Here is a 13,932-nt window from a genome sequence, read left to right as displayed (position 1 = left end):
TGTCATTGGATGATCTTCGAATTCGATTACCATCTAAGGCCTCAAATACCATTAAGATACGGTTCCATATCTGCTCTTCGGATTCCGATTTGTGGAGCTTGTGAACACGATCATGAGTAGTTACCACAACCCACGCTCTATAAATAGCACAATCTTCTTCTTCGGCAAAAGCAATATCCATGTTTTTTGTTATGAAAATTAAAACTGAAGAGAGGAAAGAGTTTGGTGCAATTGGGGTGATAGATATGAGTTTCTTTATATAGGTTTAGGGTCCAACGGCTCTTTTTGTTTTTCCCAAAAACTCCAACGGCTAATTTGACGAAAGTTGAATGTGGAGAAACCAATAATCGGTAGGTATTGGATTTAGCATATCTACCGATTATGGTAGCTTTCAAAATTTGAATTTGCGGCAACTTATAATCGGTAAGTTTTGTAATATATTTAACTCCCGATTAACGCTGAATCCAAAACACGAACCAAGAAATACTGCACCTCGTATAATCGGACGTCTGGCAAATATTTTGGCCTTCGATTGCATTCGGAGGGTAACAATGTTATCATATCCTCCGAATATATAAGGGTAATTTCGCCATTACGAATTACGCGAGATAAGGGCTGGCTACATTTTCCCTTTGGGTGACCTTTTTTGTTTTATTGTTGGCCCCTAAATCCTTTTGAGTGGCCCCTAAAAACGCGAGGTTATAAAAGAGTGGTGTTAAATAGACATTTTCAAATCACCTCTAAAACACTAAACTCCTACTTGGACAATTGACAATCTTTTTTCAGAATGAACAACACACCGGAAACTTCTACACAAGAAAAAAAAATCTTCTGGAATCGGTTTTCCGAGAAATTTCTTTCTCATCAGTCCGTCATTTCTGTTCACGTACAATGGCATTTTTCGTACATTTCTACATATGATGATTAGTGGCTGGAAGATACAAAACTTAGTACGGACTATGGATCAATAGAAAATTAGAATGATGAGATATCTGAATAAGAAGATTATGATCCCGACAAGTCTAATCAACAACAACCCCCATTTTAAATCTATTAAAAGAGGGCAAATTATATCATTTTCTTGAAAACAAATTTTTCTCCATCTTAATTTGTGCCGTGCCGTCCCAACTACTCTTTGTTTATAGATTTCGATATCTATCTTAATCCTCCCAACAAATAATAGTATTACATAATAAAAGTATATATTAAAAAGAAAATGTGACCAAAAATAATCATGACTTCTCTAGTTAATCGTTGAGTTATTGAATTCGATCTGAACAATTAGTAGAGATCTCAAATAATTGAATCATACAAAATGAAAGAGAATGATGAATCACTACACTGAACCTTTTTTCGTTTTTTTTTTTGTTCTTGCTCAAAGAAAAGGATATATATCGTAATATGACAACATAATAATAATAAGTATATTTACCAACAGACAATATGAAAAATATAAGAATTAAAGAACCTCTATGTGACCGACCAATTATCATCGATCGATAGATCAATTTTAATGGTGTAATGGGTTTGGACCCGTGGGAACTAACCGCTTCTCAACTCCATAACGTGGATCAATTTCATGACCGTTGTTAGTACCTCCTCCTGGTGGTGGTGGCTCAGGGTTGTAGTAGTAGTGGCGGTGGTGATGGTGCCCATGGTGTTTGTGGTGATGATGTCTATAGAATGGAGTGAAGTCGAATGTAGTAGTACCGCTACTACTTGTTGATGGTATGGACGAAGACGACGATAACATTTTTCTGTTTACGATCACGAAACTTCGATGATCATTATGTAAAGAGAGAGATGTTATTATGTTCTTATTACTAGCGTTCTTACTATATCTCCATCCATGAATGCAGAACATAATAATCGACAACCAAAGAAGCAGCGTCACTAATAACAAACACGAAGATTTATTCAAAGCCATCAAATTTATTAAGGAGAAGAAGAAGAAGAAAAGGAAGCAGCATGGGTATGAAAAATGAAAGACAGAGAGAAGAAAACTAATGAAGAAGAAGAAAGATGGGTTTGGGGGGTGAATAGTTGTAGTACCACTACTAGTAGTAATATGACAGCTTGAATCTATTGAGAAACCAATAACAACATGTAATAAGGTTAATGGTGATGATTAGTCAGCCATATATATATCTAGAGATTAGAGTTGGAAAAAAATGGCTTATGGTTTTGTGTAGAACTGAAAGTAAAAGGGAGGTAGGGAGGGAGAGTGAAGGGTGGACGACCTTTTTTTTTTTTTTTTTCTTGTTTACTATAGAAGTTCCTTAACGTTCAAGGAACACATGGTAGTGTTTTGAGGTCATTAAGAAGGAATTTGTCAAACCCATTTTTTGAATGATTAGTATTGCTAATAATATTTGGTAGTATAAAGTACGTTCATGAAATACATAATCTTGTTTCATTTAAACAAAAATTTGGTCATAAAAAATGAGATGAATACACACAAACTCCTGAAAAAGAGAAGGTTATGAAAGAAAGAAAGGAAGGAAGAATAGTTTTTATATTTAAGGGATAGTTTTCTTCCCCCTATCTTTGGGGAATGAGAATGAAACTTTGAAGTTATTAGCTTATGGCGAAATTTAAGGTGAGTTGTTGGTAATCCCAAATAGTTTAAGTCTAGAAACAAGGAGAAGAAGAAGTTTCAGAGAAAGACAGAACACATCCAGAAAAAAAAAAAAAAAAAAGTAATATACTAAGTGTAGTTGATTTGCTGCTAGGTTTTCTTTCCTGCAGCTTGAGTGTGCCTTAAGAGAGTTTACCATCCAGTAGAACAGCCTGGTATAGGACCGACCGACCTCCACGTGTGTCATCGATAGTTCCATACGCATCATCCCAACATTTAACTATAGTGATTAGTGGGTGCACATTCATCTGGTGGACTCATATCAACGGTATCTTAATACAAGGTTACAATAGGTGATTTCGGGCCAATTAAAATTTTGGGTCATCGAAGGGATTTTGGGTGAATGTGTATCACTATAGTACAGCAAGTCATTGGAAAAAAAATTCCCGGGAACATATTTTGGGTAGATCATACAAATTTTGCCCCCGCAGATTTTAGGTCGTTGGGGAGGCTTTTAGCACGAGGCACAATTACAATATGTGCCTACGCAGCAAATATTTGGCCACACTGCAAACATTTGGGTTATATGTAGAGTCTAGGGTAGATTTTGGTCAGCGGGTATGATCGGTCTGTCAGCACAATTTAAATTGTGTTCATAAATTGCACCCAGTAAATCGGCTAGAATCTTAACCCAAGGATGGAGAGAGGATAAGACTGGAATCCAACAAGAAAATAATATCCACTTTACTCTAAACAGTTAACACTTCGTCATAAAATTAGAAGGATAGAACTAGTAATAATAATAACTAATAAATGAAGAAATGATGCAGAAAGGATAGAACTAGTAATTACAAGTGCCACAACTAAGAAGTGATGCAGAAATGCTGGCTAAGTTGTTACACTTGAATCCGCTTGAACTTAAAAGACATTCCAACTGGTAAACTGAATAGTGTTAACACGAGACTAATATTCACACTTAAGGACTACATTTAACATCCAATTAAACACACAAAATGCACTAGATAGGAGAAAGGGAATTGAAGAACACTAGATACAATTCTCCTTGTGGGTGTTGAAAAATGAATACAAAAGAGTACTTGACCTACGGAGGAAAAAGGAACAACCTTCGCAGATCTGGATTTCTTTGTTTCGCTTTTCCTATTTATCGTCTATTTATCGTAGTTCTATTGAGGGATATAAAGAAGATGGAAAAAAATTGAACCTTGAAAGCGGAGAATATTTAACCGTCTTCCCAATCTATCTCATCCTCCTCCGATTCTTCTACAGAAGCATTCAAATCGTTTAACTTATAAGTTCCAGTTGCTGTTCCTGTAATGAAATTCAGTCATTCAGCAAAACTGACAGTTCTTAAGATTCAGAAGGGAAATCAATCGGGCATGCCAGAAGTTGTCATTATAACTATCTTCTATATATTGTTTCTTTGATTACGGATGACATTAAAAAAAACTTAATGGTTTTGGTAACTTGTGCCGGAAGAGCATTAAAGAAGTTGTTCACTAACCCATACCTGTTGTTGGGGCATCTTCCCATTCAACGTCATCATCGTCCTCACGTTTAGCTTTCATGCCCACCTGGCGATCAGAAGGCATATCCGAGAAACCATTTTCAGTACTAGTTAGCTCTTCTTGATTCATCTTCGCAGCTTCATCTTGTTCTTTTTGCCTTTTCAATATCGCTGCATAATAAGCTTTATAGTACTCGCTCTGAAAAAGAACATCACACAAATATAAAGTTACTTTATATTCTTATAGCATGTTATATATAAGTTTTTATAGTTCCAAAAATAATATACAAATGTGAGGGATATGAGGCGCTAAGTCTATCGCTCTGTACTAGCCTGTATTGTATCTTTTTCATCCTCCTTTTCGACTTTTGGCTTTTTATCATCAGACAAATCTACAGATGTTGGCTTCCCATCGACCTTTAACTCCTCAGTAGTGGCTTCTCCACGTTGCTCCTTTGTGAGATTCATGCCCTGCATGATCATCCAGGGAGGCAAGACTTTCATCGCTCCAGCATCAGGTTTGACATCCTCTTCTTTCACTGCCGCACCAAAATCAACTTCAACCTGCCAAGAGTCAGCAACAAACTGAGCGCGCACCAGGAATATATAAAGAAGACATGATTGAACTAAATAGGAAAAGAACAAACAGAGAAAAAAATAGTAACTGAGTGGCTCCTGACATACAAACGAGTTTGCCCAAAAAACATTCCAATTAGAGTATGGTGAACACATTTTCTCCATTCTGAATTCTTAATACAAGTATTGCAGGATAAGTTTTTATATCCTAATGGATAATTCCTAGAAGTACTAAAAATTGAATCTATGTAGCGAGACCTGTAAGTATCTCATAATGAGTAAAATACGTTGACACCCATGCATAAATCAAGTTATGTAATGCATCCGACACTGTCAAACGGGAAAATTTAAAAGGGAGGCCCTCTCATTGTGTCAAAGCTGGCGAGGCTCAGAAAGTGTTTTGATCAAAAAGAGAAGCTTTTGTAGTTTCTTACAACACGAATCAGAAGAAATTGCTGCTTAAAGACACGGAAACCAAACCATACAGGATCAAGTAGAATACACAAAGTACCTTTGCGTCGCCCATAAATGGCAAAGGTGTTCCACCATATTGTTGAGAAGACTTAGATGGATCATTCCCATTGGCATCACCATGTGCTGCACGGTGAGCAGCACTGGCTCGGGCTTCCCATGCTTGGAGAGTACCAAATTCAGGACAAGGTAAATCCTTCACTCTGTTGAGCTGCTCCAGCAATGGTTTCAGCTGTCCCTGCACTCACATCTAGAATATTACGTCTAGAAGAAACAACTACAGTTAACCAATACATGGTATTTCCGTTGACCGGGGAAGCCGGAAGTGCTGATCAACTAAATTTAGACTAGCATAAACCCATCATCGGACCTTCATCAAACCGTAAATATTATTGATCTCACTAGTTTTACTGGTTCCATGCAGAAATCGTGTTGAGGGGATGATGCAAGGAACAGAACATTCAGCAGTTACTCTCGTCAAGATGTCATCCATTATGCTGATTTAAAATGACTCAAAATGCATGACTTCTATTCGTCTCTCAATTAATCTTTCTATCAGCAAATAAAAAAAAACAGTTATCAGTAGTGTACCTCCATCTTTTGAAGCATGTCCCTCAACTTTTCCCGTCTCCTCCTCCTTGCATTATCATCTCCATCACCCATTTCATCAGCAGCTAATTTGTCACTCTCAGCAACAAGTTCACCATTGCAGTTTTCACAGTGAAAACCCTCGCCCGTTAGGGAAACCAGTTGAAGTGCATCCAGTGCATTATACCTGAAGAAATGATATTACACAATTTTGGAGCTTAAGGTAATAACAAGCAACGATGACTAAAAGTTGAAAACTATGAAACGAGTAGCGAGAACCTTCTCTTGCAGCCAGGGCATACATATTCCTGAACTGTATTCCTACAATCAAGTTCATCCTTCAGTTTTTTCTTCATGCGGTGATGTCGATATCTTACAACATCGTAAATCTGCAAAAGAATGACCAATGATCCTTATTCTAAGAACAATGTGATTTTAGATTATACGCATGAAGGTTTATTCACAAATGGGAAATACCATAGATAATGGCAACTTTGAATATAAATCTCAATCGGAAGCTGTATTGCTGAGTGTTTCATCACTAAAGAATTGAATAAGCTATTGAAAATGCATAACACGGCAACCTCTAATAAGCTATTGAATAAACTACCGTTTACCGTCAAAAAAGTAACTTTCACTGTTCTCTAACATGGTCAGTGGAACGCACCTAAGATAACCCACAACTCAACATCCTTTCCTTATGGGCTTGAAAGAACGAGTTTGTGTTTAGTAATATAATAGTGTACAAATGCCAAAAAAAAAAGAACTTAACAGTACAATTAGACAACACTATTTAGTAGTAATATATATGTCAAATGTCGGGTTAATGGAGATCAAAATTGGTCCTTCACACAACATACCTGAGTACAGGAAAACAATTTTTTAAGAGATCCAATAGAGGAAATTCAATTTGGATCAATTCAATGCAGAAAAAAATAAAAAACATCTCTGACTAAAGAGATATCTTTATCAAACGAAATATCTTAAACAGGGTAACTACCTGATGCCTGCAAATAAGACCGAAAACAAAAAATATTGTTTCATATTGCCACGGAATATAGAATGTCCTACGTTGTCAAATCTGATGCCCAGACTGCCCAGGTGACCCAGGAAAACATCATATACGTGCCCTCACAAGAAATTTTAAAGGCTTCTTTTCTTAGTATGTAGATTACAAGAGAGCAATCTTAGAGATCATGAATATATGTGGTTCATTGTTGCTTTTGCTTGCTTGATTATTCTAAGCTTTTGCTTGCTTTTATTATTTGGGTACTGTAACAGTTAATACATTAATTTTAAGCGGGGATATAGTTGCAAAATGTAGAACGATATAGGAAATTCTATGTGTCATTTGGGCGAGGCACACGCTCGCTACCCCCAAACACAACATACATGATAGATCAAAGAATTGTTATCGGTCTTATTTGCAGAATTGTGACCTGCACTGTTACACAGATTCATAAGCAAGCCATTCACTACTATCACTACAAAGACAAAGCCTAATCAGAACATGATAATGTAACTAAGATTCATGCAAGTGATAACAGGGAAAGCTATACATCTACAAGGAGCAACCTGTGAATAATCCAAGCAGCAGTAAGAATGGGTATGCAGTTTTATCTTTTCCTCTCCCTCTTTCCCATGACCATCAGTGGTGTTGGCTACTGCGGCACTAAATCTCTGTGCACCTTTTGCCGTCTGCGCAAAGCATCATACCCAGTAATAAACGAATTTAAGTTAGCAATTAGGATAATTGCTTTTATCTGTTGAGTAAAAGATAATTGTCTAATCCTTATCTTCCTTAAGAATCTAACCTCTTTTCGATGGTCCCTTGTGACCAGCTTCTCTTCCTCGAAAAAACGTAGAGTCCGGCGTAGTTGCTTTGTGTGCAGCTTCAAATCCTTGGCCAAGTCCTCTTCCCTGACCCATTGTCGCCTAAAGGGGAAAATGAAAAGGCAAGAAACCTCTCAAAAATTACTCTCACAAAATAGCAGAAACAATAATGCCTCTAAAATCATCAAAACATTGTAACCTAATATCATGAGTCAGCTAGATGAATTATGAGGAACCACTCAATAGTGTCCCATTTTCCCAGTTTATAACTAAAATGTTAATTTTCCACTTTCATTTAGTCTACAGAAGATGAATTAAATCATCCCATAATGCTGTCAGCTAATTTACAGTTCAATTCACCAAAAAATCAGTTGAAAACTTGAAATTTCATTTCCACACAATCAATGTGACAAGGAATAGACAGAATAATGAAACCTTGTAAGGGCATCTAGAATCACAACCGCCATTCCACGGTTATCACTTCTACCGTTCTTGGGCTGGTTCTCGCCTTTCAATGGAATGTCATCATAAAAAGCTCGGGCTGCTAATTTCACCAACCTAAATTGACAATACAACCGCAATAAGATTAGTACTAATTATAAACAACATCATAATGATATGCATGTTCAACACAAACTCAAGAATTTACCTGTTGAACGGTTCAACACTCATCTTTAGAAATCTATTTCAAAAATCTTCTGATCATGAAATCTGAGAGGGTTTCTTTATCCACTTCAGTGAACCCTGATTCAAATATTCAATATCAGGTTATTCTTCTTTTCTAAGGTTTTAGGGATCAAGACCGATTTCTGTAACGTTCAGTTCCTCTTTCTCATTTTAGGGTTTGATATTTGTTTATTTTTTCTTCCTTTACTCGGTTTTCATTTTGACTACAAATTAACAGACGTCAGTGGCATCGACGGTGACGATGATTTAGTGATAGTGGCGGACTGGAATTGTTGATCCGGTGAGAGATTTGGTATCGGGGATGACAGTGGTGTCGGAAGAGGGAGAGAGAGGAGAAAGGAGAAAAAGAAAATCATGTGCAATGTCTCACAGGCGTGTCGAGATCGTCTGTGCCACTGCTTGTGTGTGCCCTATGTGCCATACCAATAGAAACACGCCACATCATTCCTCTCATTAACCATGACTAACTAAATAGATTTTCTATTTATACAACACTAATCGATTAGGAAAGGTCGAGATCGTCTGTGCCACTGCTTGTGTGTGGCCTATGTGCCATACCAATAGAAACACGCCACATCATTCCTCTCATTAACCATGACTAACTAAATAGATTTTCTATTTATACAACACTAATCGATTAGGAAAGATAATTAATTAGTTAAAGAAGATATTACAAATCCAAGAGAAAATACCGTGTTTCTATTGGTGTGGCACATAGGGCACACCCAAGCAGTGACACAGACGATCTGGACCCGTTTTACTGTAGTTGCAAATCTTCTCCTTAGGGTAAGATTTCACAGATTCCTTGAAGATTATAGAGTTTTTAGCAACTATGAGAATGAAGGTTTCACTAGAGGTGAACGTTTTTGAAGGATCCACGATAATTGTTTAAACAGATTTGATTAACGATTCTCAAATCAAATAGTCACTCATACACAATTTTTGGAAAAGATTTCTAAAAGTAAGAGAGCCAAGAATCAGAAAGATATTCATCCACTTGCAGTATCAGAACATACTTGAATTTTCAAAAGAAAATTTCCATTCACGAATAAAGCAAAACAACCCTAATTTATAACTACTAAATTAGTCATTCTTCCAAAAAACGATTTTCATGTTTGTAAAAAAATTTAAAATTTAATCTTTTCTTTACGCCATCATTACAAGAATCAAAGGTGAAATGGGAGCTTTGCAAGAGATAGCTTGTAATACCCTGATTCGGCAGGTAGGTTTCGCCGAATGGAATATATGTAATGGTTTAACTTTTCCTAACACCGAGACCTTTTCAGCATAATTGGATCCAGATTCGGCAGAAACTCTATAATTAAGCATGCTCGAGCTGGAGTAATCAGGGATGGGTGACCTCCCGGAAAGCTATTCTGGGTAAACGTATTTGTACCGGTTAAAAAACCCACAATGTCAGATAACCACAGTGGCTAAGTAGGGACAATATCGACGGAGAGTCGGGTCACTACAAATGGTATCAGAGCAGACGACGGAGGGTCGGGTCACTACAAATGAGAGTACGTTGGACAGGTTGTGCAGATACTGGTCTCATGAAGGGCAGGGAACGTCGGAGATCTGGGCTTGTATATATATACCAGAGCTGAGGACGAGTCCAATTTAATATGGTGGTATTGTAATATCCCGACTTGGCAAGTAGGGTTCGCCGAAGGAAATACAAGTAATGGTTTTTCCTTTTCTAACACCAAGGCATTTTCATCACAATTGGCTCCAGATTTGACAGAAAGCTTTATAGTTAGCATGCTTGGGAGGGAGTAATCCGGGAATGGGAGACCTCCTGGGTAGTTATTCTTGGATGACCACAACAGTGCCGGTAAAAAAATTCACATTATCGGATAACTACATGTGGATGGTCGGGTCATGTAGTGCCCCTTAACTTAGGACTATGTATCGTTAAGTAGTTACTTTAGTTAAGTGTATTTTTCTCTTTATCACCTAATTTCTTATCCAGGTCGTGAGTTACAAGGGGCCTTCTTTTTGGGCTTTGGAAAATAATTTAGAGCCGTATAACTAAGACTTAGTATGTGCAAAAGACTAGGGTTAAGTCATTTTTCTCTTCTTCTCTATAAAGACAAAAAGCATGAAATCAGCCGCGCCTAAAACTTTTCTTTGAACATCTTAGCTGCCGTGGTATAAAACTGAAAGAGGAGAAGATCGATTTAAAGGCTAAAGACAATCATTGTTGGAAGATTTTTTTCTGCTGCAATACATGTAGGTTTTCTAATCCTCATACTCATTTATGTTTGATTCGATGACCATGAGTAACTTCTAATACCAAAGATTTAAAGGATTTTCTATTAATGTTTTGGTAGCCTTCGGAGGATGCTATTTATTTATCCTTACAGACCGTGTATCTAATATGGGTGAAAAATGATTTTACTGATATGCTTACTGTTGGGGTTTGTTACCTTACTACTAGTTTGTCTTTAACATGGCTAGATGGACGTGATAGATTTCCCCGTAATGATTTGTGTGACCTACTCCCTGTGTAAGACTTCGTGACAAGTCCCCGGTTCATTAGTTAGAAGGAGTTCTCGTGATATTAGCATTTTCAGCTGCAATGAGTAACTAGGCACCACCAAGTTAGTTGATGCTATTCATTTTTGTTAGGCTCTAGCATGTGGGGTCCGTACTATGTTTTGTGTAATGGAGTTTATATCGATCTTCTACTTATTTTTTATGCCATGGCTACTGTTAGTTGATAACAGTGAGGAGAAATGTCGATCCCGGTGGTTTGATGTTTAAAAGGGGCTAGTATGCTCATGGTAAGAAATGGATATTAATTAGGTATTGTTTTGCATCAGTTCGTATGGACAAACCCAGATGGTACTGGATAGAGACAAGTACAATGTCCTTAGTTGATGGATATAGGTACCGACACAAATGCTTGGGCAGTGATAGGGTATTGTTGCAGTGTTGTCGTCGGTTACCAGTTTTGAGGTGAAGTCTTAGGTAGGTGAAGGTTAACATTTATAAGGAAAATGTTGTATGTGACTTTAACTTCTATTTGTGTTGACTGTTGCCCGTAGTTGACTCGATTCCCATGAGTAAGAAGGCGATGACCGAGATATGGATCTATTATCTTTGTATGGGTTCGACAATATCATATTCTCCGGCGCACGGTAGGAGAATTGGTGGACTACACAAGGGCTTATACATTATTGTTGAACGGCTAGACTAAGAGTTTAGAGAGGGGCAGTCAGTGACGCGTTACAGGGCTAGGAAATGGGTGAATTTTTATGAATCTATTTTTATCACTTAATCAGATTATTACCTATCGAACTGTGATTTTTCCTTGTGGACTTATTTTCTCGTAGCCTATTTACCCCCTTAATTTGTTGTCATTTCTGCAACGTTTTAAAAGCATCCGTCTCATAAACTATTTTAGTTTCTAGCCAATGTTTTTCGAATTATTTAGGGGTTGTTAGATGTCTATAAAGGATATAAGGGTGTGAAAGCCTACTGCTAGTTGGGGTCTGAGTCGTCTGACCCAACTTACTATTTTTTCAGGAGACCGTGACCGTGGAGCAACCTAACCTGTAGATTGAATTTCTGTTCCGAAAAGCTACTTCTTCGTTATTATTTAAGGTGCTTAGCTAAATGTTTTATTGAATTCTTTTAAAGACCAGATTTTGTTTCTTTTAAATAAATTCTCCACATTTAATTTGGAGGCCGACCTGCGAGTCGAGGATTATTTTTATTTCTAAAAGACTCATTTTAATCTATAATTTTTCCTTATCAGCTTCTTTTAAATAAATTCATTTATTTGTGGATTGTTGTGAATGTGCTCCATACAATTGCCCGATTTCCATTTGTTGGCTTGACAGTTTGAGTGTGTAAAGTGATCCATTTGTATGCCACACTTTGAGTTTTAGGGCGGCCGACCTAGAATTCTAAATGGGGATGTTACAAAGTGATATCAAAGCCCTGGTAACATAAGTCATCGGGAGCGGGTGTAGGGTCTTGTTTGATCACGTTAGGCACGAGTTTTAGGAGAACTTTGATTGTTTTCTTTGTGTGAATTTGTGTTGATAGTTTCTTGTTTTTCTTTCCATTCTTAGAGGATGGATGGTCGCGGTAGACGTAATACTGAAGGCCGTGGTCGTGGTAGAGGTCGTAGCCGAGGTCGTGGCCGAAGGATTGAGGATTTTGTTGAGGATTCTGTGGCAGAAAGTAACTCACGTAATGTTGATAGTGGATCTCGTAGTGAAGATGAGACTAGGTCCATAGGTAGCTCTCAATATCGTAGGACTAGGTCCACAGGTGGCTCTCGATCTGTTCATACCGAAGGAAGACAGAGTGGGACTAACACCTTAATGTTAGAGAACCTTCAGACAATGTTGAATACTGTGATCATAGCGACATTGGATCAGAGACTTGGTCCACCTGGAGGTACGGAAGATGTGGCACCCCCAGAAATGAATGGACCTGCAATTGTGGAAAGAAACGCGAAGACTTGGGTTCAGTATTACCAAGATTTTCTAAAGACGAAACCCCCTTCGTTCACAGGAAAGGGAGGTGCAACTGAAGCACGCCAGTGGTGCACAAAAGTGGATAGGATACTAGCTCAGTTTGATTGTTCTGAGGCTTATAAGCAGAGGATGGCCGCTTTCCTATTGGAGGGGAATGCAGCAACTTGGTGGGAGTCGATGGGCAGGACTGTTGACGCCATGGAGGTTACTTGGACAAGATTCAAAGATTCGTTCCTTGCACATTTATTTCCCCCGGCCGAGCGCCAAGCTACGATTAGGCAGTTTGAAGAGCTGGAGAAAAAGCAAGATCAAATAGTGGTTGAATATGAGTGTGAGTTTGACCGCTTGTCGCTATTTGTTGTTCATCTTATTCCTACTGAAGCAGACAAGATTGAAAGGTTTTTGAATGGATTGCATAATGGGATTGCTCGACACATCATTGGGAACCCCAGTTTTGATACTTATGCCAAGGTCGCAAACTGTGCTAGGGCACATTGCTTAAGAATCCAAGAGGCTAGGAAAAATAAAGTAGAACCTAAGAAAAATGAGAGACCTTATGAAGGTATAAAGAATAGTTGGAAGAATCCACGAGCAGATGAGCAGACCACTAACCATGATGTAGCAACTCAAGCACCTCAACCACTAAGAATCATGGAAGAAGATAAACCTTATATTTTTAGAGGGCAGTGTTACAAATGCGGAGAACATGGACATAAATCTACAAACTGTCCAAATAAAGACAAGCCCAAAATTGTGAAAAATGGGAAAGGTCGTGAAGTACCACCAGGGCGAGATCAACCCCGAATAAATGTTATGTTACCTCGTGGTGGTGGTGAACATGTTGTCGAGATGGAGGTAATTTTTTCTTTTCTTTTCACACCGACATATTTTATGTTTTGCTTATTTTTGTTATGATGATGATTAGTGTTGATTGTTTTGTGTATTGTTTGTGGTTGGCTCGAATTTCCTAAGTTATTATTGCGATGACCGAGGAGTCGCATATGTGTTGCTCTGCATGGAAAAACTGCAATGACCTAGGGGTTGCATTTAAATTGCTTAGCTGGTAATATATTTTGGGAAATATCGATGTAAACATTTAGTATGCTGACACACGGTTAGCTGACTAATTGGACCCGAATAAGGCACTTTGTGAATCTTAAATCAGTTAATGTATGCTGATT

At 37.9% G+C, this 13,932-nt stretch overlaps 2 protein-coding genes across 2 annotated transcripts; both read right to left on the bottom strand.

The window, feature by feature from the left end:
* Positions 1 to 1,353: 1,353 nt before the first annotated feature.
* LOC113277577 (inactive protein FON2 SPARE1-like) lies at positions 1,354 to 2,232 on the bottom strand. Its single transcript, XM_026526637.1, has one exon. The coding sequence runs from the start codon at positions 1,925 to 1,927 to the stop codon at positions 1,511 to 1,513; it is 417 nt and encodes a 138-aa protein (XP_026382422.1). The 5' UTR covers positions 1,928 to 2,232; the 3' UTR covers positions 1,354 to 1,510.
* A 1,168-nt stretch (positions 2,233 to 3,400) lies between these two features.
* Positions 3,401 to 8,627, bottom strand: LOC113282021 (transcription initiation factor IIE subunit alpha-like). Its single transcript, XM_026530937.1, has 10 exons — positions 8,221 to 8,627; positions 8,007 to 8,129; positions 7,553 to 7,673; positions 7,314 to 7,436; positions 6,018 to 6,127; positions 5,742 to 5,925; positions 5,191 to 5,388; positions 4,437 to 4,667; positions 4,107 to 4,302; positions 3,401 to 3,907 (listed from the first exon to the last, which is right to left on the bottom strand). Exons 1-10 carry the CDS (start codon positions 8,241 to 8,243, stop codon positions 3,819 to 3,821), a joined length of 1,398 nt encoding a protein of 465 aa, XP_026386722.1. The 5' UTR covers positions 8,244 to 8,627; the 3' UTR covers positions 3,401 to 3,818.
* Positions 8,628 to 13,932: the final 5,305 nt, after the last annotated feature.

The sequence above is a fragment of the Papaver somniferum genome, chromosome 5, assembly GCF_003573695.1.
Source record: "Papaver somniferum cultivar HN1 chromosome 5, ASM357369v1, whole genome shotgun sequence".
NCBI lineage: Eukaryota > Viridiplantae > Streptophyta > Magnoliopsida > Ranunculales > Papaveraceae > Papaver > Papaver somniferum.
Note: the sequence above shows the minus strand (reverse complement) of the source record. Positions and strands in the feature narration are given on the sequence as shown.

Bases quoted from the DNA above. Each gene is read 5' to 3' on its own strand.
- LOC113282021 (XM_026530937.1), bottom strand. From the start codon at position 8,243: ATGAGTGTTGAACCGTTCAACAG. The intron at 5,926-6,017 runs GTTCTCGCTACT...TCATTTCTTCAG, and splicing joins TGCCCTGGCTGCAAGAGAAG to GTATAATGCACTGGATGCAC. The intron at 4,303-4,436 runs GCTAGTACAGAG...GTTCTTTTTCAG, and splicing joins ATGAAAAAGATACAATACAG to AGCGAGTACTATAAAGCTTA.
- LOC113277577 (XM_026526637.1), bottom strand. From the start codon at position 1,927: ATGGCTTTGAATAAATCTTCGTGTTTGTTATTAGTGACGCTGCTTCTT.